General features: G+C 40.4%; 2 protein-coding genes across 2 annotated transcripts in view; one reads left to right on the top strand and one right to left on the bottom strand.

The window, feature by feature from the left end:
* LOC133997082 (inactive phospholipase C-like protein 2) overlaps window positions 1-4,002 on the top strand; it is a 23,112-nt gene extending 19,110 nt beyond the window's left edge. Inside the window, exons 12-13 of the mRNA XM_062436638.1 lie at window positions 2,502-2,611; window positions 2,799-4,002. Of these exons, the coding sequence (XP_062292622.1) occupies window positions 2,502-2,611; window positions 2,799-2,981 (293 nt within the window). The 3' untranslated portion in view covers window positions 2,982-4,002. The remainder of the gene's footprint in view (window positions 1-2,501; window positions 2,612-2,798) is intronic.
* Window positions 4,003-5,262: 1,260 nt separating this feature from the next.
* Window positions 5,263-26,215, bottom strand: tbc1d5 (TBC1 domain family, member 5). Its single transcript, XM_062436639.1, is given in 24 exon segments — window positions 5,263-6,390; window positions 6,805-7,062; window positions 7,186-7,265; window positions 7,658-7,757; window positions 7,994-8,202; window positions 10,491-10,553; window positions 10,772-11,079; window positions 11,918-11,927; window positions 11,930-12,002; window positions 14,512-14,618; window positions 15,172-15,314; window positions 15,415-15,587; window positions 15,818-15,887; window positions 16,028-16,078; window positions 16,205-16,293; window positions 16,667-16,769; window positions 16,893-16,960; window positions 17,892-17,966; window positions 18,330-18,419; window positions 18,659-18,767; window positions 18,939-18,996; window positions 19,810-19,928; window positions 20,275-20,326; window positions 26,066-26,215. Coding segments are annotated over 22 exon segments (2,685 nt in total). The 5' UTR covers window positions 19,910-19,928; window positions 20,275-20,326; window positions 26,066-26,215; the 3' UTR covers window positions 5,263-6,042.
* Window positions 26,216-26,406: the final 191 nt, after the last annotated feature.

The raw sequence follows: 26,406 nt of genomic DNA, 5'->3' as shown, positions 1-26,406 counted from the left end.
AAGAAGTAGGTGTTAGAGCCTGGCAGATACTGGTATCAATATTTAGTTGACAGGACAATATGCTAGGCAATACAAGGTTTGTTTGCAATGTTACAGCTACTTCCACTTTGTGATGAAATCAGATTGTTCGCATATGCCCACAAATGGCAGCTAAGGTTGTTGCATGGATTGTTTGTGTTGTCTGCTCACATATTTCAGATCAGACTCAAACATGTACAGATACACTCAGGAATTTTCCATTTCGGGTAAAGAACTAGAAAAAGAAGTGAAATCATACTACTACTGTTTGTTTTTGTATCCGCTGGATCTCTGGAGCTGGCACAAGACTGCAGTGGGACTATTTCCAAAAGTTAACCAGTCAGAACAGAGACAGGAGGTAAAACAGCCTGTTTCAGACAGAGGCTGAACTGAGGGGCAGTCAGTCTGTTTCTAAAGTCCTTCAAACAGATGGATGACAAAAAAAGAATAATAAATAATGAGTTCAGAAACATTAATGAATGCAGATGCTGTTAAATGGGGCACAACAGCCCACTCAATATCCAGCCAGCGCTGATACAGACTCACTGTGTGTATCCTGTATTCCTGTGTGGGTCAATCTGCCTTTTAAGAACATCATGTTGAGTAGCTTTTCCTTCTCCACGGTTCTAGCCTTTGTAGTGGTGAGACTATGTTTCACATCTGTATGTACATAACAGACTTAACACTCCCTCAGATGCTCCTATCCTGGATGTTCCTTATGACTTCAGTCTGGAAGTTGGATCTGTCAGTTTTCCCTTTTCCTGTCCCAACACCTCACAGTTCAGATAGAGGACAGGAAGTGAAAGTGATGCACTTCCTGCTTACCCCAGTTTTTGCTGGACCCGTGGATTATTTTGGCCTCTGGGTCAAAACCCTGTATATGTGTGTGTTTGTCTATGCATGCACACTGTCCCAGTATTGGCTTGGAAATAACGTTTCCTCCATTGGCTTCGTTTGGTTTAACAGAGAAATGGAAGCACACACATACACACACTACTCTGGCACGTAGGCTTCAAGTTGCCTAGCAACCGTGCAGTAAAGGTTATTATTCAAGCAACTTCTGTAGGTGTGTGTGAATGTGGAGCAGTTACAACGTGTGTGTGCAGGTGTGTGTCCATGCTTGCAGACATTTGGTGACAAAGACGGATTATGTGTGAAGAATTGATTAATTTTACTTGTGTCCAATCTATTTACTCTTCTGCACACGTGTGTGTGTGGTCCACAACTTCGCATGTTTAAAGTCTGGGCTCTCGTTTATGGCTCACAGTGATTTGTGCCCCATGTTAACCCACTTCCACGTTTCCATGGCAACAGTGGGACAGTGGCCCGGGGCGGCCAGAGGAAGCCAGACACGCCACACAACTCATTGCACACACTCTAACTAGCCAGCGGCCTGACTTCTATGATGCCGTCTTTCTTTCTCTCTCTGTATCTTTTTTCATCTGTCAGATTTTCCATCCACTTTGCATCATTCCTTTGCATTTTTCATTGCTCATACTTTGTTTCCCTCTCTCTCTCTCTTTATCTCTGTGAAATCTGCTGCTTACAGTACAGCTAAGACCACACAGATTTTGGAGGACTGGACCAAAACTGACCATTTACTGGTACTGATTTGGTAAGATGATTGACGAGGTAGGAAAGAGGAAAAACAAAGCCCTACTACACAAATGTGCACTCACCGTTTGGACTTTCAGAGCTTTGCATTTATTTGTGAAATATCAGACAGTTTTAATTCTTTTGGCCTCACACAGTTATTTAAATAAAACCAAAGCTTTTGAGAGAAAATCACTCTCTGCTGGAAGTGCTTACAACTCATAAACATCTGAAATGTAACAAGGGTGAAGTAGATCAGGGATCACAACACAAAAAGGTTGGATATCATTTGTTTCATCTGTATTTCATAAGCTTATACAATCTTAAGATGTAATGGTGTAAAAAGAACAGTATTTACCTCTAAAATATTGTTGAATGGAAGTGTAATGTAACAGAAAATGGAAATGCTCACGATAAGTACCTCAAAATTGCACTTAACTAAATCACTTGAGAAAATGTACTTTCCACCACTGGGTAGACCTGTATGAAGACAGGAGATAGGACAGGATCACCTGCTGTCTGCAAATGCTGGTGGTGGTAGATTAAAGCCAGCAGGTGGATAATGGAAACTCTCAGCTGGTACTAGTGTGATGGGCAGTTCATGGGTCGTAGCTACAATAGCAGGTATGAAAGAAAGAATGACTAGGTGCAGTGATATTAAAAGAGCAACATCCTAGGACTGATTGGGTCAAGGACTTTGGGCAGAAAGAACCACGGACATTATTGAATGCCATGCTGTCTGTTGCGATATTTACTTTTTATTACTACAAACTCATCACGTCCTACTCTGTACGCAGCGTATTCCTTCACAGCTTTGATCTTTGAATTTTTTTTCATAAAGTGCAAAGAACTGTCCTCTAAACTTGCTGTGGCTGTGTTTTCGGCTATAGCCATGGAGTTTCATGAGAAGCTGCAGAGCCTGGCGGCAAAGGAGGGGCTGAAAGGTCGCAAAGTCAGCCGAGCGCTGGAGAGTTTCAGCTGGAACATCACCATCCTTAAGGTCAGTAACACACACACTCATACGCTCTCAAAAACCCAAACAGCCTCTGGGGCGGACCATTAGACTGTGTTTTGGCCTCCAGCTGGTTGCTCATCCTTTTGCTCTGTTTCCAATCTCCCGCCCTCCCTCTGTTACTCTTTAATTCTCTCCTGATTTCCCCTTTCCTCTTCACTTTCCTCACATCCAGGGCCAGGCTGACCTGCTGAAACGTGCCAAGGCTGAAGTCCAGGAGAACATGAAGCAGGTCCATGATGCCGCTCTGACTGGAAACCTCAGCAAAGAAGGTGTAGGAGTGAGAAGAGTACGCTCCCAGACACGAAGAGGCCAGGACGACAAACCCACACCAAGTGTTAGAGGAACCACGGTATAGCAAGTGAATGAAGGAGGACGTGACCAAATTGCCATCGTAGCTGCTGTGACAAACTCTCCAGATGTTATCAAACTTTTCCAACATGGTATAGCAAGTAAGGTGTTTTTTGAGTACAGAAGAGTTGATGAATGTAAAAGTCTTCAAAACGCAGCCAAATGCAAACGTTGCTGCTGAGAGGAAGCAGAAGTTAAAAGATTCTGGGAAGATGAATGTAGTGAGATGTGAAACCAAGGTGCAGTTTGTTCGTACTGTATTAAACTGTAAATACACCAAATGTCTACTAACCTCTTCTTACAGTATGTGCAATGTTTTTGAGGTTGGAGGTGAGTCTTGTCATCTTTCGAGCACTTTCTAGGATGATTTAAACTTTAACCATAAGATATTCAAAAGCTTCAAATTTCCTTGAAAAACTGCCACGTCCACATGATAGCAGCTTGTGTTGCTTAAAGCTATGATCAAGCAATATCAAGGAAGGGTTCAATTTAAAATCAGGTCGCGGTGCCTGCGCATTAAAAAAAGACACACTTTTTTGATCATTTCCATTGGAAAAGCTAACGTTTGTGGATGTTTTAGATGTTTTTTTCATGACCCAGTGCAGCTCCCGTACTGTATGTCTGTCCAGCTTCTATGAATTATTTGTGTCCTGGTTTTCTCCTCTTGATCAAGTCACCTTGAGGTCCTTCATCATGCCACATCTCTCACTACTGTTGTCTCACGTACAGTATTATATATTTTTGTATCTTCTTGAAGCCTGTGTGCACTGTTACCCGCTGTAATGCTCGACTCCAGAACTTTAAATGTCTGCCTCTAGAGAACAAAATGCTGTTATGTTGACAGTGCTTACTTTGTGTGCAAAACACTGTACAGTATTTTATTATGTAATTCTATCCTTTTGCTGTTAAAGAATATTTTACATAAGTTATTTATCTTGAGTGAAAACATTCCAGTCACACGTATCGGTGCAGTAGATGAGGCTCAACCTGTTCAGCTCTGTAAAAAAGAGTTCATGATCACCTTCCTAATAAATCACGATGGAAATAAATTCATTTTTAAATGAGTGACGTTTATGTGTGCGTGCTTTAACTTTGATGTGCATTCATTCAGACTGACATGTGACACAAGTTCATTACTACAGCAGAGATGCCAGCTGGGGCAAAACAAAGCTATGGGGCAGTTAAGTGCAACAGATGAAAGCCACTAATTAACTTCCATTTATAGTAGTAGTCAAAACGTATTGACAATAATTGTTTTAATTAGTTGACAGAACAACTACTTTTTTATTATCGTTTTTTTTAAAAGCAAAAATAGAAATATTTGGTTACTTTGGTTTATGCCTCTCAGTTGTCTTGTTCTTTGTCTTATGTAATGATAAACAGAGTATCTTTTGATTCAATTGTTCCAAGTATTTTTCTTAGATTCTTTTATTGAATATTTATCATTAAAATAATCTGTGGAGTAATCTTCAATTCTGAAGCCCCTACTGTATGGCTGCAATGCTCACAGGGTTGTAGCAGGATTGCTAATTATTTGATCGAAAATTGTTGCACTTCTTAGCTTATAGTCAATGGCTTCAACTTAAAAAATCTCACCACAAAGTCAATTAAGCATCTGTTTTGGGGCTTTCAATCATATCACATGACCTTTACCAGAAGGACTGGAATTTGCTCAGTTGTCAGCTGTAAATGTTTTAATTTCCTTTTTTCCTGAGCACTTTCAGAACTTCTCATCCATGTTGGCTTGAAATATTAACGTCTACAGCTTCATTACACCTGGGCAAACTTCCATCTGCTGCAAAAGGACCATGATATGATAGAAAGCTCCAGAACAGCTCTTTAATGGATATTGTGGTGAGAATGTTTTCATAACTTCCCAACATTTTCTTTAACAGTGGCACTATCTGTAATATTGTAAATTGACTATATGAATGCAGATCAGCAGTGCAGCCCAGATTCTGCAAAGCAAGCCGAAGTGTACATCGTTGTATAAAAAGGTCCACACAGCATTTCCCAAACAAACACAATGACTTCATTGCGTAGCAAGAGCAATGTCGTTTTATTGGTCTAGAGTTAATTATGCTGAATGGGCAGCTAGAGGGACATTCTTTGTGCGCACTGCTTTACATGGTCTCCACACGAGAGAAACTCAGTTCTGATGTGAGAAATGAAAACTGTCAATTACCACTTTAAAAATGTCCACATTGGAATTAAAAAAAAAAAAAAAAAAAGACTTACTCCATAATTTAATCATTTTTATCCAGGAAAGGGTTAAAATATTTTCTTTAAAAAAAAAAAAAATCTAACAAAAAAAGGAATAAGATCACAGATTCAGGTTTTGTTTGGTTGAGTTAAAGAGTAATGGTCAGAGGCACTGGTTTAGGATGGGGAGAGGAGAAAGCTGCCCTTGACAACTGACAGAGGGACAATCATCCTTCTTTCCTATGAGTATCAGAGAAGACAGCTTCCCCTGTAAAGGACAAACAGAGACAGACATGACACAGGTAGAGAGGTATGGCCAAATCTCCACATTCAGAAGAAGCAGAGCATCACATTCCCAAATCAGCACAGTAAGCTCAAGAGGAGGGAGAGAGAGTCCCCCCCCCCTCCATAAATTGAATTGCAGTTTGAGGTCCAACTCTTCAGAGTAATCTTGTAGTGACAGGGTAAGCAGTTCGATGGCGCCCTCTCTCTGTGGAGCAGGGCGCTACAGTTAAACATCATGAGTGACAGGTGAGGAGGTTGGTGCCTGCGGTAGGCCCAAACGTAATAGGGAGACAGGCATTAGGTAGATGAGATAGTATACAGCATCAGTTCAGACAGGACTGAAGTGGCACAGATGACAGTTAAAGAGACAGAGTACAAGGTTTCGGTGACTTGCTGGCTCTCTTTGATGAGCCAAAGTGTCATAGTCCACATGTGCAATTTTTTAGCCGACAGCAGCTTCACCAAAAACTGCAAACCCCAGCCCCACATCCTCTAATCCCGAGTCAGTTTTCTTTTATCACACCCTCTGAATGGGATACGATACAGGTATAAGAAGAGGAGGGGAACAAAGAAGGGGTGGTTCACAGGTCATTTGGATTGACGATGGTGAAGTCAGAGTCCTTGCTGTTGGTGGAGCCCTCGTCTGGGCTGGAGGAGCCGGAGGTGGGGCCGGCCATCAGGGGGTCGTGGAAGGTCCCTGCCGCACCCTCAGGCTCCATTCGCACCATGCCGCGGCCTCGCCTGATCGGAGGGGTGTGCTCGGCTGCAGCCCTTCCTACTCCACCTTCTTCAGCTTCTTCTCCTTCTTCTCCTCCTCCTCCTCCTCCTCCTCCTCCTCCTGCTCCCTCGGCAGCCTGCAGGTCTTCTTCCTGGGATACAAGGATGTAGTCGTCCCAGTTCTTACCCTCGGAGCCGAGAGAAGATGCCACCTGTGCACAAGATAATGTTTTAGCTGAATGAAAGGCTTGAGCGTGATTTTTGTCCTTTTTGTCAAAGATTCTCAACACGTTGAAATGCAACAGAACTCAGACTCCAGGAAGCACGTCATTAAGCATTATGCAGCATCATCATGGGATTGATTCATTTCTAGTGGGACAGCTTTAGTGTCACATGGTCTAATCCTGCAAAGAACACGATTCTGCTATAAAAACCGGATCAGTTTTTGACACTGGTTACATTTTGTTGGGATGAAAATGATGGGATTAAATACATTGAATACTAGATGAACAAGGTCAAACAATCAAACAAAACAATCGAAAATTAATCCTGCCTGAATGGAATATTAAACTGTGGTTAATACCAACATAGCTGCTGACTCAGTGTAAAATTAATCAACTACTAGCCTGTTGCTCAGGGGGGGTCATCGCCTGCTCCTCCTCTTCTTTCTCATCCGTGCTCACGCTCCCGTCGAGGTCGGAGTCTCGACTCGGTCTGCTGTCGCCTGGCTGCTGGTCGTCACCGTGGTGACTGTTGGAACTCAGAGCATTTTCCGCAGCCGCTGTCAAGGTGTAGTGATCGTCAGCGATGGTGATCTCCTCGTTCTCTTCAGCCTCCAGCAGGCTTTGGTTGAAGCGCAGTGCCCCCTTCAGGATGTCTTTAATCTGACAGGATCAAAGTGGGCCACAGGGGGACATTACAGAAACGCACAAAATACAAAATAGACCCCATGCAAAGAGAGTATCACACACATTTATGTACGCTCACTTCCATGTTCACACACTCACCTGTTTGAGTCCTGCCAGTGAAACCAAGACCTCATCTTCTTTCTTCAAATGTTCCTCGAGAATCACTTCCTGGATTTTACCTAGAGACAGAATAACTAGTCAGTCAATGATCCAGTCTTCTAAAAAAAAAAAGAGATCTGAATCTGAATCTGAAAAAAGGGAAATTCTCAACCTGATTGAACAAATAAGTGAAATAACTTGTGACAATGTGTCCAAAATCATTTCCCACTTGCCATAAAATGATAAACTGTCCCAAATGGAGAATTGTTTTTTTTTTTTTTACATCAAAAGTAAGTGCACATTTTTTCACTTTAAAAGCATTGTCATGGTAGACAAACCTGAAATGAAACTTATTCTTACTCTATTTTAATAATAGGGAACATGTCCAGGGTTTGTAGCATTTGAACTGGCTACTGCTTCAGAGGCTGAAAACGATCAAGTGCCGGTGTGCACTTTTAGCAGATGAACTTACAGATGTGGTTGTTCATCATCTTGGCACAGTATTTGCTCATAGCCTCCAGGTCGTTGATCTGACCCTGCAGGAAAGACACCTGGGCTTCCAGGTCCTCCTCCTGCTGATAGTACACCAACGCACGCACACACAGAGAAATGTGTCAGACTTAAGACAATAAAAGCACTAAAGGAACAAAAATAGGTAGGACACCCATATAAGAGGGTTTAGGGTTGATGAAACTGGAGACAGCAACATGTAGAGAGTGTAAGAAAAGTACAAAGACATGTAGACAATGAGAGACTGAGCATTAGAAGTGAAAACTATGGGAAACAGACAGCAGGTTGAAGAGCTCACCGCCTCTTTCTTGCCCATGGTCTTGCTGTGGGAACGTGAGCGAGTGATGTTGAAGAAGGACTCCTTCTTGGTGGCGGAAAGGGGAGGTGATGAAGTGCTGACATCACTCCCTCTGGATGGGGGGAGGGGTGGAGAGGCAGTGGCCTGACCACGCCCACCAGAGAAGCTTTCTATGCTGGGAGAGGAACTTACTGTTCTGGAGCTTTGGCCTGCAAAAGGTACAGAGAGAGAGAGAGATAGAGAGGCGCCAGAGAGAAGGCAAAATGTTAAAGAAGGCGAACCATAATTGAAAATCTATGACCTTGCCCCTTTATGTACTTTTAACAACAATGCTGCTGTTGGCGAAAATAATGCTCAACACAAAATACAAATTACTGGCTGTTTCTGGAGAAATGTTTTTTTTCCAAGGTTGAAAATTACCCTTAAAGCTAAATATTTTTATTGTTTTAGAAGGCTTAAGAAAAAAGGCACACTCATATAAATAAGTACAATATATCCCTTAAAACTGAATATGTGTTTCAGCTTCACTGTGCAGACTGATGTATGTGCATCATTTTTTTTGTAAATCGTTGTATCATAAATAATGACACACAGCATAGCCCCCTCCCCTTGCAGACACTGGAGAATATAAGCATGTGCTGTTGGCCAATGAAAACTTGAGTAGGCCAGTAATGTGATGCATGAAACAAGCATCACTCAAGATTATGTGAACTGTGTCACATAGAAAAATCAGTGGAGCAGGTAATTTTTCACTGTTATAAATACTCTTGAGAAGGAGAAACACTGAATGAGGGAAATCAGGAAGCTTGGAGTGGAAGAAATTAGTCTACAAAATGTATTTGCCATCAGGTTAGGGAGACTCCATCATTTGAAAGAAAGTGGGCTAATCAAAAAGAATTTAGCGTTCAGTGAAATAGAGGTGATGGGTCGTACCATTCTCAATATGCAAGAATATTTGTTGCTTCAATCTATGACACTGTTTCCTTGTTCTGTTTCATTTACTTAAATACAGATTAAACGTGACAATTGACTTTAGTCTTTGTAGTAATTGACAATCACTAATATATAAAACAATCTGAATAGGGCAAGTAAAAAACACCTTACAGGTGAATCCTGTCATTTGCTATAGGGGCACATTTTTCTGTGTTCTCCTTAAATCTGAGTTTATCTAAAATCTGACATGTATGAATTAGCATGATTTGTGACATCACAACTAGTCTGGGAGCCAGAAGTAGATCAGTAAGCAACCAAGTTACACTTTTAGGATGAAATACATCTGCATATTGACATATTCTGTATTTTTCAAGGAGGAGGAAGAGTAGATGAAAAACTTTTTGTGGAAAAGTCACGAGACACAAATAATTACTCATACTTAAATCAGTCTGGAGGGGATCTTTAAGGTTTTTTTTTCTTTTTTCTTCCAAATATCTACAATCTATATTAAGAGCAAGAATAGCAATAATATGAAGCCTGCACTGGAATACTTAATTACAGAAATACTATTAAGTACTGGCATAAAATACTATAAAAAGCTTTTACTGATTGATTGATTAATTGCATATGCATTTAAATGATTCATTTAAAAAAAGTCAATTATATTTTCCAACAATAATTATATATACCTATTCACTCTTTTAATTATTAATTAATATTTGAATTAAAAAAAAATGTTCTGACTTTTAGTATTTGTTATTCCATTTCCTAAATTGCACAACACAATTGTCACACAATTGTTTTAGCTCCTGCTTTTAATTTTCAGTTTCAACAATTTCCATTTAGATTGCTTTAATTTAAATTTTGCTTTCCTAAATTTAAAGATGCATGAGCGTATGTGTCTGCTGATAATTAATATGAACGTCCAACCCACCGCACAACAGAGGGAGCTCTGACTGGCCACCTGTTATGAGTTGGAGGTAGTCATCTGCAGATTCAGACCAATCAAGAGCTGCTGCTACGGTTCATTAATCCATCATTTAAATGCAAATTCAATAAATCTATTTCCAATAGCCTTTTATTTGTATCTATTTATTTATTAACTGATTATAATTAAAAACTCTGAGTCTATAATTATTCCAGGCTCCATAGAAGACAGGCATGAAATCCATTTTCTTTGCATTTTTCTTTGTCAGCGCAGAGAATACAGACAAACTGGCAAAAAAAACATGACACACAATAAACAAACTCTGTGGCCACAGAGATACAAGAAAAGCACAAACACAGGAGAGCTTACTCTTAGGTACATGTTCAAAGCAATACTGACAACAGATGTCACAACACATCCTTGACACTTGTACTACTCATGTGGCTGGCTGTGATCTCCCTCTGCTGGTCAGTATTCACTATTACAAGCAGAGGACACAACTGTTTACTGTAATATTCTAGAAACAGATCATCAACCAGTAATTGTCACACTTGGTACTTAGACATGCACGGACAGCGACAGAATCGCAGAGGGACGAGGGGGCGTCACACAAGCAGTTGCCATGGTAGCAGTTACCTTCTGTGTCAGTGTGAGTCTGGGCTGGGAGAGAGACCTGAGACACTCCACCTGAAACTACATCTAACAGACAGGAGAGTCAAAGCTGATGCTGCCACACCCACACCATACAGCGGATGCAGACATTCACATAACCTACATGCAGCTAATTCACCAGTTACATAACTGCCAACAAAAATGCACAAATGAATAGTCGCTAAATAGGAAGCTGTCCTGAAACAATTCTGGAGCTGTTTTCTTTTTGTGTGTGTGTGTGTGTGTGTGTGTGTCCTGGCACGCACCTTTGCTGAGATGAACAGGCATGCTCTCAGACTTGAGCAGGCGGTAGTGCTGGCTCTGGCTCTGGCTCTGCAGTGGCGCCTGGCCTGATGGAGGCTCAGCAAGTGGGTGACTCAGGATAGGCGCAGGGGCTGAGGCAGGAGAGGTGGAAGACGAGGAGGAGGAGGAGGAGTGTACCTCACTGTTGATTGGTGAGATGCCGCTGGAACCACCCGAAATGGCTGGAGCAATGAGCTTCCTGCCGAAGCTCAGCAGGCTGCTGGAGACTTTGTTGATGTTGAGGGGAGCCGTTTTTACACTGGAGCCCGAGCTGCAATGACAGGAAAGACATAATGATGGAGTTAAATTGACAATGAAGGAAAAAGCATGCTGTTTTAAAAAAAATCTTAATACAAATCGTTGATACTTTGTCACTGCTGCTCTTTTAGTGTTTAGACTAATTTCTTACCTTCTAGGCAGCCATTGGTTTATCTATTATTTTCCCCACAGAGCATAGAAACTTACTTGAGACAGGTAATCACAGTAAAGAATTCAGCACATTTATATTTGCTATAGTGGCATGCTAACAATATTATAAGCAGACATTAATCTATGCATTAAAGGACTCTCAGACAGCTGAGATTTGAGAGTAACACCGCTGAGCTGCTCTCCAGTCATAAAAACTGATCCCAGAGGACAAACAACAAGCAAATATGGAACATTATGAAAAAATGAAAACTGTAAATGAATTGCCTCATGTAGGAAGAAATGCGTTGTGTTGTATTCATGTCCTGAATGTCAGAGTGTTCTGTTCTTGAATGTGCTAACAAGAACAAAATGAATCTGAACTATTTCAGTATTGTTGCTTCACTTTGAAATGAAAAGAATAAAAGCCATTCATTTCATTGTGGTGGTTGCACATCTCAATAAAAGTCTCTGAAAGCACTGTAAGCAGTACATTTAGTCATATTTTGGTCTGTGTGTCTGTGTGGTTGGAACATATGGATGAATGCTGGACAAGTGGATTGTGTTGTAGGAGCTAATCATGATCTGTGAAGCAACTATAACTTTTCACAGCCACGTTATAAGTCTACAGAGGGTGTGTGAGTGTTAAAAGGAAGGATAGCTCTCTGTGTGTGTGTGTGTGTGTGTGTGTCTGTGTCTTTTACCGTGTTTTGTCATCAGATCAGCTCCCCTTGTTTTGTAGTAATCCAGGTTCTGCTGAAACTGGTAGTTTACAGGTCGTGGATTGTTCTACAAGAAATGGGACAGATTAAACCGTTTTTATATAGCAAAATCAGTCCGAAAAAAGTCACAGCAGTGTGAGCGAACACATCAACCAGTGCATTTTGTATCTGTGTGCACGCATGACTACGTAACCAAGGAAATATGTGTGCCTTGACTTTTCTGATTCAGTACTTATGAGCAACAAGCCTGTTTTCTGCCCCTTCCCCCCAGGTGTAACCGTGATGTGGACATGGGGTGACATGGTCGTACACCTGGGGCCAACGCTGTCACTTTGGATCAGCACCTTCCAGGATTTTTATCCCAGGAGAGAAGTGGACAGGAGTGTGGAGAGGTCGGGTGTGTGGGTCAGTGAGTTTGAATTATTTGTAACTGAACAGTTAGGTGTTAACTCAAGTCAAAGAGTGGCTACTTTTAGATTAAAAGTCAGTCTCTCTCTCTATCTCTCTCTCTCTCTCTCTCTCTCTCTCTCTCTCTCTCTCTCTCTCTCTCTCTCTCTCTCTCTCTCTCTCTCTCTCTCTCTCTCTCTCTCTCTCTCTCTCTCTCTCTCTCTCTCTCTCTCTCTCTCTCTCTCTCTCTCTCTCTCTCTCTCTCTCTCTCTCTCTCTCTCTCACACTCACACTCACACTCACGATAAAGTGACAGAGCCTCCAAATGAGTGAGAGTGTGTGCTAGGAAAAGAGACAGAATTGCATGTGCATGATTACTATGAAATGTAGTATATATATTCACATCAACCAAGACAGCGGAAGTTATAAGGTGTCAAAACTTCGTCCTGTTTTCACTCTCACTGTTTTACAGTTGGTGTTCAAATCGTCAAAGATTACAAATGATGATTACTGCAATAGGAAGCAAGCACTACAATTTGGCAGTTACATTTTCAGGAACTTAAGTGTTTTCACATTCAGACCTAGCACAGGGATTTTCCTTTATTACACTGGACAGTTATACTCATTTACAATGTTTTAATGTTTAATGTTTGATGTTTAATGTGGTTGTTGTCTACTAAAAGTCTAGCAAAACAGAGGTCTCAAAGCCTTAAAAAATGGTCATGATATTAAAAAAAAAAAAAAAAAAAAAAAAAAAAACTTATATTAGATGTGAAGATATTGAAAATGAAACCATAAACTTGTACATGCAATTTGTAGCAAGAGGTATAATTTGCAAAGCTCAAGTCCATTGAAAATCCAGTAGGAAATCTTATTCTAAATGTGTAGTTATGCAACAGTGGTGTTCAAATTTAAGACACCTGAAGGTTTTACTTACTTGTGAACGATGTCAAGAATAATTTTTATCCCTTTACAATCAACATTAAACTAATAAACACTTCATACTTGTCACCAACTCGAAGGCCACATCACTGAGCATGGAGTGTAATCGCCTGCAGGGACCTGAAATCATCTCACTTCCAAAACTTCAAATGAAGCTTAACTGATAATTAATAAGATAGGGTCCAGTCTCCTAAGAGACACATCATAAAACAGGGGAGTAAATGGATATATTTTTTGTGACTGAGTCTCAATAAACATCTTAACTTATCTTGTTTCCTCTAAATATACACAAGCAGAGGATTTCCCGCTTTCCCACATTTTCTTCATTCTTGTAAAAATATTTTTATAGGAAGCTGTAATTTGATTTTTTAAAGTAATCTTGCAAAATTAGTTATTTAGGCATGTGTGCATATTATAGGCATTATGTGTAAGATTAATGATCTGTGACTGTCCCAAACTTACTCTAGTACTATTTCCATGTCACAGGGTGATCTGTTATCATCTGTAACATACATTTCATTATACGTAAATGTCAAGCATGTGTACACTGTATGATATACACATGTACACAACTTCCTCATTCTTTTTGACAGAACTGACTGGTTCATCTATTGCACCTGTGCCTTGTATATTTACAGTAAACACCCTCATAAACAATGACTGGAACCACTGAAGTCTGAGGAACTGAAACGTTTGCTTCTAATTTTAATTTCACTTTTAACACTTAAGTACTTTTTTCACATAGCAATAAAGTTGCAGAGGGTTTTGGTCTATTCTACATGACAGTTGTTGAAGGATTTCAGCCCACTGCTCTGTGTGTGTGTGTGTGTGTGTGTTTGTGTGTGTGTGTGTGTGTGTGTGTGTGTGTGTGTGTGTGTGTGTGTGTGAATGTTTCACTTCTGCTAATCTTTTCCTTCCTCTGCAAAGAGCATAATCATTAGCACGGTAGCTCCTTTGCTCTGAGTACTGAATTAAAGGAGGAGGAGCAGATACTTTCAACTCAAATTTAGGCTCCAGGAAGATTCACCTGTTTGTTTCAAATTTTCCCTTTCTCTTCTCCATTTTGACTCGTGACCGGTTCGACATAATGAAAGTACTTAAACCACATTGAGACCTTCTGGCAAAGAGTGTGAAAAAATATATAACACCCACAACCAATGTCAATGAACTGCGTGACTGACTAAGAAACTCGCCATGAACTGCAAAATCGATTTTTGATAACTATGCTAGTGTGTTTGTTTCCTTACTTTGGGATCTCGGAGGAACAGAGCCTTCTGCAGCAGAGCGTTGATGTCTCCTATTGGAGGGTAGTGCATTAACAGGCCCAGGCAGGTCTGGAAGTTACTTGCAATGACTGAAACAGATAGATGAACAAATGCAGTCAAAATAACCTCAGAATGAGAGAGTGCACTATAACCATTTTAAACATGATTGGACGAGCTTGTGCAAAAATAAATTAAAAAATGAAAAATAAAACAACAACATTAGAACAACACCGCCTGCTAGGAAAAATCCCAGGCGACAACAGACCAACAACAGCTGTGCGTCAAAATTACTTTCTTTGATTATTTGTCTTCTTTTCAAAATAACGCAGCTGAATATGCAGACTGATAGAAAAGATTTGGCTCTTACATTTGGCTCCATAGCATCTGCTGTACAACAGCAGGGATTCAGTGTCTTACTAAAAGACACTCGAGCAGTGACAATGCTCGCCAACATTAGAGCTTAAACCCCCATCTTGCTTGTGTGTGTGATCTACTATATTCTATTTAAAGCAATATGACTCCATCTGATTAAATGAGGTGAAGTAAATCACATTCTTCCAGTTAAGTGTGCCTCATGAAATCACATGCTGCAAAGAAAACACATGGCTTTATTGGATTATTTCAGTAATAAATGGAGCGTACGGGCATCTCGGATATAGAGCAGCATGGCCACAAAGATGTAGTCCACCAGGTCCAGAGTGATGCTGTCAGCAAACAGTGCGTCCCACACCACCAGTAGGTCCTGAAGTGGAAACTCGCGGCCAAACAGCAGACGTACCCACCGGCTGAGGGGGCACAATCACAAAGACACAATCAAAAAAACAAGGTAACTGTGACGGTCAAGAACAGGTGCGGCCGTGCTGAACTGAAGCTGTATATACTGACATGCCATAGATTTGTGGGGCGATCTCCAGCCGGTTGACGTGCATGTGCAGCTCCACGTCATGCTTCTTCACCAACTGGTCCTGGATGCGGTTGACTTTGGTCACTATGGCAACAGATGGTCCTGCGTCCTGGGGCCGAGCAAATGGGATGCTGGTCAGCATCTCTTCTTTTCCCTGGAGTAGGAGATCATTATGTAATTAACGTATCATTATATAAACATCAATTTGCGCTGTATGACACACATTTAGCACATTTGTTGAAGTTTTTCAAGTGTCTGAATTACTTTCTTTCTTTTTTCTTTATTCCAGCTTAGAACTAACATCAGTAGCCTTACATCAGCATACCAAATATATTCTATAGTTCAGTTTTCTTCTTCATGTCAGCACAAGCTGATCAAACTCACCCTCCTCACTTCCCTCTCAAAGCTGGAGAACCATGGTTCTGCTGTGTCCATCAGCTGGGAGAACAATGCACTATAGACAAGAGAGGTGTGTTTGTACATGAGTGGAGAAAGAAACAAAAGAATGAGAAAGCAAAGAAGGGACACACAGAGATAGAAATAGACTATTCACAATATATGAAAAGTAATGTACAATAATAAGAGTGTACTCACTAGGCATCATGCTCAAGGAACAGTGGGTTCAACAGACACTTCATCTCCTCACTATGGAAAAAGAGAGATGCTTTAGTCCGTATCCGTAATAAATGCAGAAATATTTTATCTAGAGAAGCAGAGACACGTGTAAAAGGTGACAGATACAGATTCACAGGGAGTACTGTAAGAACTGACCTGGGGCTGGCAGTCTCGCTGGCATGCTGGAAGGCTTGATGGTCACAGTGCAGCACAAACACTATGGGAGCCAGTAACTCGTGCATACCCTACAGACAGAGGGGTTGAGACAGAGGTAGAGGGGGTGTAAGAGGGCAGAGAGAAAATATGGTTCATTTGTGGTCAGTCTTTCTTTAATAGTGATGCACGAGGTTTCTAATATGGGATGACAGATTTAATTTAGATATTGTTAGCCACTGCCCAGCCATGTGTCACTTTGAGTTTGCAAAAAAGCTGTACTAGCCGCCTATTCACTTGCTGGCACCTGTTACAGACACTGATAATGATTAGGTTAAAAAGGCATTTTGTTCTTGAGTCCGAGCTGACTGGCCACTGAAAAGCCTGCACACACACGGGCACACACACAGACACACACACACAGACTAGACTATCAACATTATTGCTCTGCAAGAAAGCCTGTACCTGTTTATAAAGTAATTGTTCATTTTCTCGGGCATAACAGAAGAGGATGTCCGTCAGCTTGGTCCTCACGTCCTCGTCTTGGAAGTAACGAATCTCAGGGAACCTTAAGGAAATAGAAACAATGAAAGGAGGAATTCACTTTACGTAGACAACAGAAGACTTTAGGGTGTTTAATATAGACAATAAAATAAAGCAAATAAACAACTAGTCCGATAGTGATACTGACGTTCTCAACACATCTTGTTTGATCATCCCCTTCAGCTCTTTATCCTGGAAGAACTTGTTCCACAGGCTCTGGACAGGAGAGGAAACATTACAACACATCCATAAGAATATGAGTCAGAATCAGGAAACCGGGGAATTTGGTTGGCAGAGGGGCAGCGGTGGCGCCACAGAAATTATAAACAGTGAATGAATTAATACATGAATCAATCCATCAACAACAGATAGATGGATCAAAATGTTTTTTAACAATAGACTACCTAACTCAACTTTGCAGCCCTGTTGTCATCTGATAATCTGATAATTACTTAAGGGAACAGACTCTTTGGTGTAATTCAGCAGCATTTTGTGTAAGTATTTGTATTTTCTGAGTTTATTTATAAGCAGTTTTAGCATCTTGTTTTGCAGCTGATCTGCCGTGCAATGATTAAAAGACATTCTAAGTTACATTTGCAGTAAATTGCAAATGTATTAATAATCTATTTTACTTTCAGGAGGCGCCCTAAGAAATTTCATAGGAAATTATTAGCAATATTACCAATTTCTTCACCTGGCTAATAAGAGCTCCGGTTTGGCTTTGTGTTATCCTTAGTGTGGCTTTCTGAGACTTTCTTAGTAATTTCTAGATATTTTAAATATTTTATCAATTGCCTAATTCAACATTAATTCAATGGCTTTATAATTCAATCTGTTAATGAATCAACAATGAATCACTGAAACAGTCTATAATTATTGCAATGACACAGAGTCATATTTTACATGAAAATATGAACTGAAGCTGACTGAAAGACAGACTGAGAATAAATCACACACACACACACACACACACACACACACACACACACACACACACACACACACACACACACACACACACACACACACACACACACACACACACACACACACACACACACACACACACACACACACACACACACACACACACACACACACACACACACACACACACACACACACACACACACACACACACACACACCCCCTCATCCTGTGACAGCGGGTTGTTGACCACCAGGTCCTGCTGGCCTGCAGCCTTGCGAGGGTTCGTGATGTGCTGTGACAATAAAAAAAACAAAAAACAAACAAAAACAAAATAAACGCACAGCTGTAAATTCTGGTTGTTCACAGATCGGTGATCTCAGTTAATTCCTCAAGGGCTGCACCGCTAAAAATGCATGATCACATTGTGACTTCAGATATCAAGTAACTACTGCAAAAAATAGGCAGTCATAAGATCTAAAATCTATAAAACGTCTGTGGTTGTGGAAAACTAAAATATAAATAATATTCTGACGTATCTGGAAAAACAACTGAGGAGATTATTTAAGTCAGCAAAAAGAAAAGAAGCCTCTGCAATTTGTATGTCTGACTGTTTGTCATCACTGTGAGGAAATTGGCCACAGAGAGGCCCTCTCACCGTTTCTTTAATCTTCTCATACTGGGCTCGGAGCTCCTTGGTCTTGTTGATCCACTGACTCTTGTCTTCTGGAAGAGCCTCCAAATACAACTGCAGACACCCAGGACACAGGTTAGTGCGTGCTATCTTAACAAGAGCTCTCCTCTCACAACTCATGAATATGCAGAAAACTCTCTAAACTCTGGTCATTGTTTCCAAACTGCACACAGATTCACCACCACAACAAGGCCTGCAAGCTGCCAGAAACTGCAGTGTTTTCTGAAGCAGGGAAATTGCCAAAGCCACTCTAATAAAACTCGATAGGACTGCTTGATCCGTTTGGCAGTTACCTTCCAGCATACGCTCCGAAAGCGGCTGCTCCTCAGTCGACCGTTGATGCCTGCCTGCCGGATCCTGGCCAGGTAATTACTGTTGAGGAACAAGTCGTCCCATTCTTTCCTGCACAAGGGGAGGGGGGGAGAGAAGGCAGAGGACAAGGAGATTTATGAGCTTCTCACCCCAAATTGGGCACAGTGTTCCATCTAATGTGTCATCCGGCAATAAACTGAGTGGTGAGTCTGGCCAGGAGTTTATGGTACGCCGACACAAGAAAATACTGCAAACACTCACCTATATGAGAGGAAGGTTGACTGAGACTGTGAGTAACCACTGCTGTCAAGAGATCCTCCTGTTAGAAACAAACACAGGCACAACCACAAGGGGGAGACGTGAACAACAACAGCTAGGGAGTAAAGCTAGAGATCAATCATTTTAAAGCTTATAAATGTGGGGCCATACACAAAAACATAACCTTTGACAACTACCGTAATAAGGAACTGGCCCTTTTATTGCTTCCAAATGACTCCTCGAATGTGTTTGGGCTCTTTTTCTAACCATGCAGGAGAGCATAAAAAAAAAGACCAGAAGCAGGCAAAGTGACGACACACAGTAAAGCACCATTCTCCTCTTCCTCTTTATTGCCAGTAATAAGTCTAATCTGTCCTGCAGGTAAACACGCACTCAAGTCGGAGAGCTGTCTATCAACATTAATTACAGGAGTAGATCATTCCACGGGGACACTCATTATGAATATTCATCAGTTCCACGACATGCCAGCCCCCAACATTTTCTCCCTCTCTCACATACGCAGTCGTAAACATAAATACACCCTCGGCCCGGGGGCGTCGCCAGCCACGTCTGTGACTCACACTTCACAGTCAGCTCCAAATTTCCTTTTTATTATATCTCTTCATCTGTACTTAATGTGACTGTCTCTTCTGCTCTACGCCCCCACTACAGGTAAGAGTCTCTCTTCAGGCCTCCATTATCTCTGGAAGGGGATTAAGAGGTTATGAAGTGACTTAAAGAAATATCTACAGCCTGGTTCTTTAAAACTGTAAACAAAAGAGCATTCCCAACATGAGAGAAGCACTTATATGTAGGTAGTGTAAGTGTGGTGTTTGATCTAGTGTGTGACAGCCAGCACCGAGAGTTGACGTACTGCTGCGGTTCTTGTTGAAATTGTGGAGCGGGTCGAAGCCCGTCTCCTGCTGCTCGTCCGTCTGGAGCGGGTGGCGGGTCTCAAAGTTGGGGTGCTGCATGACGGCGACCCAGCCGGACCTGAAGAGAGTGAAGCAACAACTAAAACAAATAGAATCACCATCACAGGTTAGCAGAGCAGAGCAGCTACAGACTACCAGAAACCATAAGTCAAACTTTGGGTATCTCATATCATGTTATTGATATGACTTTTGAACTCCCTAAGTCCCAGTGATAAAGCACAAAGAGTTGCATATGAACAGGATAGGGACACTGACCTTTGATCATAGACTGTGCTGACATGTATCTACCCTGCTGAGTTGTTCTCTAGCTGACCGCAACTTCGGACCTCTCCATTGAGGGCGGTGTGAGCAATACTTTCTAACTAACGATAAACACTCTTGAAAAGTTTTCTCTCACTACTTACTGTCACAGCCTTGTAATTCTCCTCAGCCAAGACTCAGAAGAAGAGGATGTTTCTGCAAGAGGAAGAAGAGCCAGTAATGAAACTTAACACCCTCAGCGTGAGGAGAAATAAATAAAACTGCTATTAGAGGGCCAAAAAAATGATGTGGTGTTAGTAAAGGCATGTTAATCGCCACTGAAGGATGCACCAAGAAGGAAGTGAAAGATAAACTTTTAAAATGTTGACATCAAATACACTGTACAACATCATAACAAAATAGAACTTATGAAGACATGATATTTCAATTCAAAAAAATACTCTTCAGAAGACATAACTGTCAGCTTTGGTTACACTTGCAGCTATTTGTATTATGATGATCACAGCCACAGTTTATTCACCTTTTGCATTTAACACAACTTTGCTGCACAAAATAAAAACACTGACACTGATTACAGTAAGTGAAGAATGGCTTAAATTAACAAGAAGCACTTGAGCTGCCTGATGTCCCGCCATGCTCTCTGTGATATATTAAACATAAGCAGTAATGCTAATTAGGTCATTAAGTAGGCAAATTAATGCATTAATTATATATTTTGATGTCAACAATCTGGTCCTCACATGACACATAAGACAGTATGAAATGTGTGTCTGAAATTATTCAGGGATACTACAGTAAATAAAGTAATATTAAATATTAAAAATTAAGACTGTGTTGTTCCTCATACAGTGCAATATATATACACACACATATATATACATATATGTGTTGTGTATTAGGTCAACTATGTTTACACTTAGATAAGGTTGCATGTTCACAATTGGAAAAATGTATAAAAATCACATAATCAGACAAATCTACAATTAAGACAAAATTAATAAATAGACAATTACATACAAGTAAGAAAGTCGCATATATCTTATAATTTTACATAATTCTTAATTTAGGCTTTACTAATATTAGTACTATTACTGATATAATATCAGTTAATTTAGGGTTCAATGTAGGAGATCTATTGAATGTATCCATCTACCATCATTATGAAACTTTCTTACATCTTAATGTACTTTTGCTTTCAATAAGTAGTCTGAATCAATTACAATGGCATGGATAACAGCTAAAGAAACCAGTGACATCACAGAAAACATTCAACCAATCAAAGAGCTTACAGTCCAGGCCAGAAGGCCAGATTACACTGTAATTAATCAGGACAAATGTCATTTAAGTTAGCCAGCGGCAGCGAGGAGACTAAAACATTCGTCTGCAACAATTGATAATTGGTTAATTGTTTAAGTTGTTTATTAATCAACATAGGCCTTTAATGCTTTTATCTGATTTCTAGCCTTGAGCCTGTGAGAAATTGCAATGTTCTCCCCTCCCAATGATTATTTTCATTACTGATTAATGTGCTGATCATTTTTTCAATTAATTGATAAATTGTCTGGTCTATAAAAAGTCAGGAAATGGTGAAAAAATGTAATCACTGTTTCCCAAAACCCAAGATGCAAGCTAAACCGTCTTGTTTTGTCCTCATCAAAAGTCCACAACCCAAAGATATTCAGTTTAGTATCACAACTGAATTTTAGCATCTCTTCTAAAACAAATGACTCAAAACAATTAATTGAGTCTAATAGTTTTGTAATTGCCTAGTCATTGTAGCTAGAATAAACCATTAATAAATTAATTTTAAAAATATCAGATAGATCATGCAAATTATTGTATCCCTAATTAGATCAGACATACCAACTGTTGGAAGGTAAATATGATCATTTATAATTATTGTCAAGAAATGGTCCAGTTGAGGTGGCAGACAAAGCAAGTTTCATTAAAACAAATCTATATTGTAATAGTCCAAACATGTCCATTGTGAGTGAAAATTATTTGCTTACATACCAAAAATGTAAAAAACGTTCAAAATAAACACGACAAAACATTAGAAAAATTACAATAACATGAACATCCTCTCCAGGTAAACCATGAGCCAGCTCCTCTCCTCTCTGCCAGGCCATTGCAGCTCTGAGAAAAAGTTTCACTTTCTCTGTGAGATGCTGCAATCTAGGTTAACCAATTCTGCCTCCATTCTTTATCCGGCTTGGGATTATTCCACGTTTATGAATATGGTTAGCCTAATACACAGGCCTACAGAATAGCGTGCTTCCACAGAGCATTATGTTTTCTTTCGCTTTATTAATTGTGGAAATAACACAACAAAGGCATATCTTAAACCTATTAACCATGTGAATGGAACACCGCTCAATAAATCAGCAACACGCTATCAAAATAGAAATAATTTAATATATGCATAATGTATGTGCCTGTTTTCTTAGGAAACATCTGTTCTCCTCCAAGACTAATGCTCTCCTTAAGTCTATGGGCTTTTTCTCCCCTCTCTCATAAAAAAGGACATTATCCCATTAAATAACTAATCCACAACTATGGGGAAAGACCATAGAAGAAGAGAGAAGAATGTTGTGAATAGGTATCTCCAATTATTTTGTGTTTTATTAGTTTTTCTTTAAAAGATTGGTATGGAAGATGTATAAAGTATCCTGGGTGATTATAAAAATAATAATTAATTGAATATGAATTCATAGTATCACTATTAGACTGAAAACTGTCAGTGTCAGAAGATATTTTGAGGCACACTTTTCCCTCACAGGCTCTCAAACATATCAATTGCTTTGTCCCTTCCTTCCAAAAATACCAAAAAAAAGTCATTCCTAACTTTCTAAAGAGGCCTTTACAGATCTATTGTGCTTTGAGGACACTCGTTTTGTGTGTCTGTGCGAGCCTTTGTGTGTGAGTGAAAGATGATGCGGGCAACGGAAGACTCGAGGCCTGGCTATGTTAGCTCAGTCTTGCCTGAAGCCACTCTTCTCTTAGACCCCCCCCCCACCCGGACTGGAACGTGAAATGACATTCCCCAACTTTACTACATAATAATCAACGCAAATTAGCTCCTGCATAATTCAACCTGCTGCACCTGGAGACGCCTCAATAATTCAAAACACGGATCTTTCATGAAATAATCAAATCAATACATAATGAAATTTATAAATAAATCAACAGACAAATAAGGCCGCGTCCATCTGTTCTGAGGTAGAAGATCTGTTCCTGGGATTTACAACAACAGCAGCAGCCATGAAGTAAAAATCAAATCGCAGTCACTACAGTATCTTGTTACATACATTAAGACTTCTTGACCGCTTTCTTTTTCAGTTCAAAGGGATCGCCTCAAGCAGTGCCAATAATTTAGCAGTGTGAAGCACACAATTCAAGTCAAACTGTCGGGCTCGGAACCTGTTCCTTCAATGATCCTGATGAACGTGTAATGCACAACATTTCCCCTTTAAACTCAACCTGAAAGAGCCCATAAATATCACTGGAACGGAGCCTAAAACTTTCCTCTACTTCTTTGTTTTTCCACTGGATTAAAGCTGCAGCATCACATTCCTTAGTGTCATGAAAATATTTCAGAGCCACAGATCAGCTGATACTTAAAGAAGCTCTGGGCTCACCTCAGTACCATAGCCAAAATTAAAATTCATTTCAGCTCTTTGTCAAAGTGCACAATGTGGCAGTATATTGGCTGGATGACCACATGCTAAAGATCCCATGTTCATGTTGATGTGACATGAAAACACAAAGACAACCTTCTTCCTGTTACGAGCTTATGGGCCTAAAAGGCATAAAGGCTAAACTATTCTGAAACTAAACCCAGATTAGTCAATTGTATTAAACATTTTGCTGCCTGTGCTTGCAGAATTTCTAGTTAGAGACATCTGACTGAATCACAACAGCAGTTCCTCTCAAATGAACAGGGTGCAGCCTCATTTCCATCCTTTATAACATAAGTCTAGACACGTTTTTTTTTTTTTTTTTTAAGGCTTCATTCCAGCTCTACGATGGCTAGAGTCGTCTGATGTCAAATAAATTCAGAAAAAGAAACAGTACAGTGACTCTTCAGAGGATGAATATTCACAAAGGGCCCAGCAAACAGCGATGAGAGGAGCTGTCAGTGGCAGCCACAGTCTGAAGTTTAGTCAAAGTGAAACAGCCAGCTAAACAAACTCACATGTCTCTACTTCAGCACACAGCAAGAGCCCAGGGACCTTTACAGTCACATGCTCCACAAGAGGCTGGGAACATGCTTAGGACCTTAACCTTGGCAAATACCATGAACTTGCTGGGTCCTGACTGATTTAATTACCATATACACGACTAGAGATGAAACATGACAGATATCTCTCTGTCTGTGTGTCTCTGTCAAGATGATCGGCGGCATAAAAGAGGAGGGGGGAAAAAAAATACCTTAATTTCCTCTTGGGTTTTTTTTTCTTTTTATCCTTGTGACTTCGAGGACAATTTAACCTCTTCATTCAAGGATTCAAGGATTCAAGGATTCAAGGAAGCTTTATTGTCATTGCCACAATAAAGCTTCCATTATTGTGGCAATAAAGGAAGACTAGCTTCTTAAAACCAGTCCTGACATATCTAGGCTGACATTATTCTCTGACCTATTCAACTAGTGCTGAAGGGACATATTGATATTATATTGATATGGTGATATAAGGCTAGATATTGTCTTAGATTTTAGATAATGTAATATTGTGATATGTCATAAGTGTTGTCTTCTCCTGGCTTTAAAGTATTACAGTAAAGTGATCTGATTTTCTGAACTCACCAGACTGTTCTAGTTTTTCTATTATTTGTCTTTTCCCAGTTAGTCATTATGTCCACATTACTGATGATTATCAAAAATCTCATTGTGTAAACATTTTGTGAAAGCACAAATAGTCAACCCTACAATATTGTTGCAGTATCAATAAAGGTATTTGGTCAAACATTTCATCACATTTGATTTTGTCCACATTGCCCAGCCCAAGGTGGAACCTAGAAAGTTGAGAAAACTGCACTAGAGAAAGAGCTGTGGTGCAAGAACAAGGAAGAAGAAACGTTTTAAACATCCAAGAAAACTCAGTGGTTTGTGAGAACAGCATGTTCAGCGAGTAGGAAAAAAAAAAGACAACCCATTTCCCCTAACTTTTCCAATCATTACAGTCATGTGAAATTAAGGCTAAAGGTTAGGTTTTAGTTAGATGGCTTTTAGTTAATAAGGGCCAACAACACAGTCCAAGTCTTCTTTTCTAATCTCAGAGTTTCTAGTCCAAGCTACCCCTTCAGACACTCAGACTTGTACTTGTACCCTAACCCATATTTTCACACTGAAATGGTTCTTGACCGTGTGGAGATGAGTGTGAAACCGCATTAAAAGTGTTCAAGGCATGCAGTGAGAGCTGCACTGCCCTGAACCCATCACTAAATCTGTCAGGAAGGCTGGCCCAGCCCGAGAAAAATGATAGGTTTAAAGCCCACCACCCTAGTAAACCTGCTGTAAAGACAACACAACCTACACCTTTCATATAACAATCATACCAAAAACAAAGCAATGTATGTATAATTTGACATGAAACGCTGTGATTGTCTATGATGCACCACGGATGGTGAGAGCAGCTGGGATTATTATTGCGCAGGCAGGGCAAGACGCCAAACTACAGCTAGCTTTGACCGAGTGTCGGCTAAGCGACGCTAACAGAGGTCTAAACTCGTTCAGATAAGCTTAACAACGACAAGTTGGAGCTGTGACAGCTGCCCTAAAGTGACCGCAGACGGACGTGAAAGCTGGCAAAGCTAATGTGACGGTAGCCTGGTTGTTAGTTAGCAAGTTGTAACCGAGCCGACGCACGGGCCTGTCCCGACTTCCGACACGCGCAGCTCCTGCAGACAAACACTCTCACACACACAAATACTCACACAGGTTAATATAAGTGTCCGTAGTGGCACATGATAATCCATAAACTTTGATTCCGATACCTGTCCCCGGTCATGCACGGCTCCTCATTATGCTGTTTCGGAAATGTTGGTGGTTTGTAAACAGTAGCAGGTCAGGCGGATGTGCTGAAGACCAGCTGACTGGTCACGTGACAGGAGAGGCTGACGATGCAGCAGCCTGCAGGTAGGTATGAAATGCCCCCAAATGGCTTTGGGTTCTATGTTTATACAGCTTATTTTTGTGTTTTATGAGGATTTAGGCTACTGTACTTTGACATTTAAATATTATTTCTGTCTGCAATCAATAACAGAAGCAATTTGGT

Source organism: Scomber scombrus, chromosome 16, assembly GCF_963691925.1.
Source record: "Scomber scombrus chromosome 16, fScoSco1.1, whole genome shotgun sequence".
NCBI classification, from domain to species: domain Eukaryota; kingdom Metazoa; phylum Chordata; class Actinopteri; order Scombriformes; family Scombridae; genus Scomber; species Scomber scombrus.
This window is presented reverse-complemented; position numbering and strand designations above follow the sequence as displayed.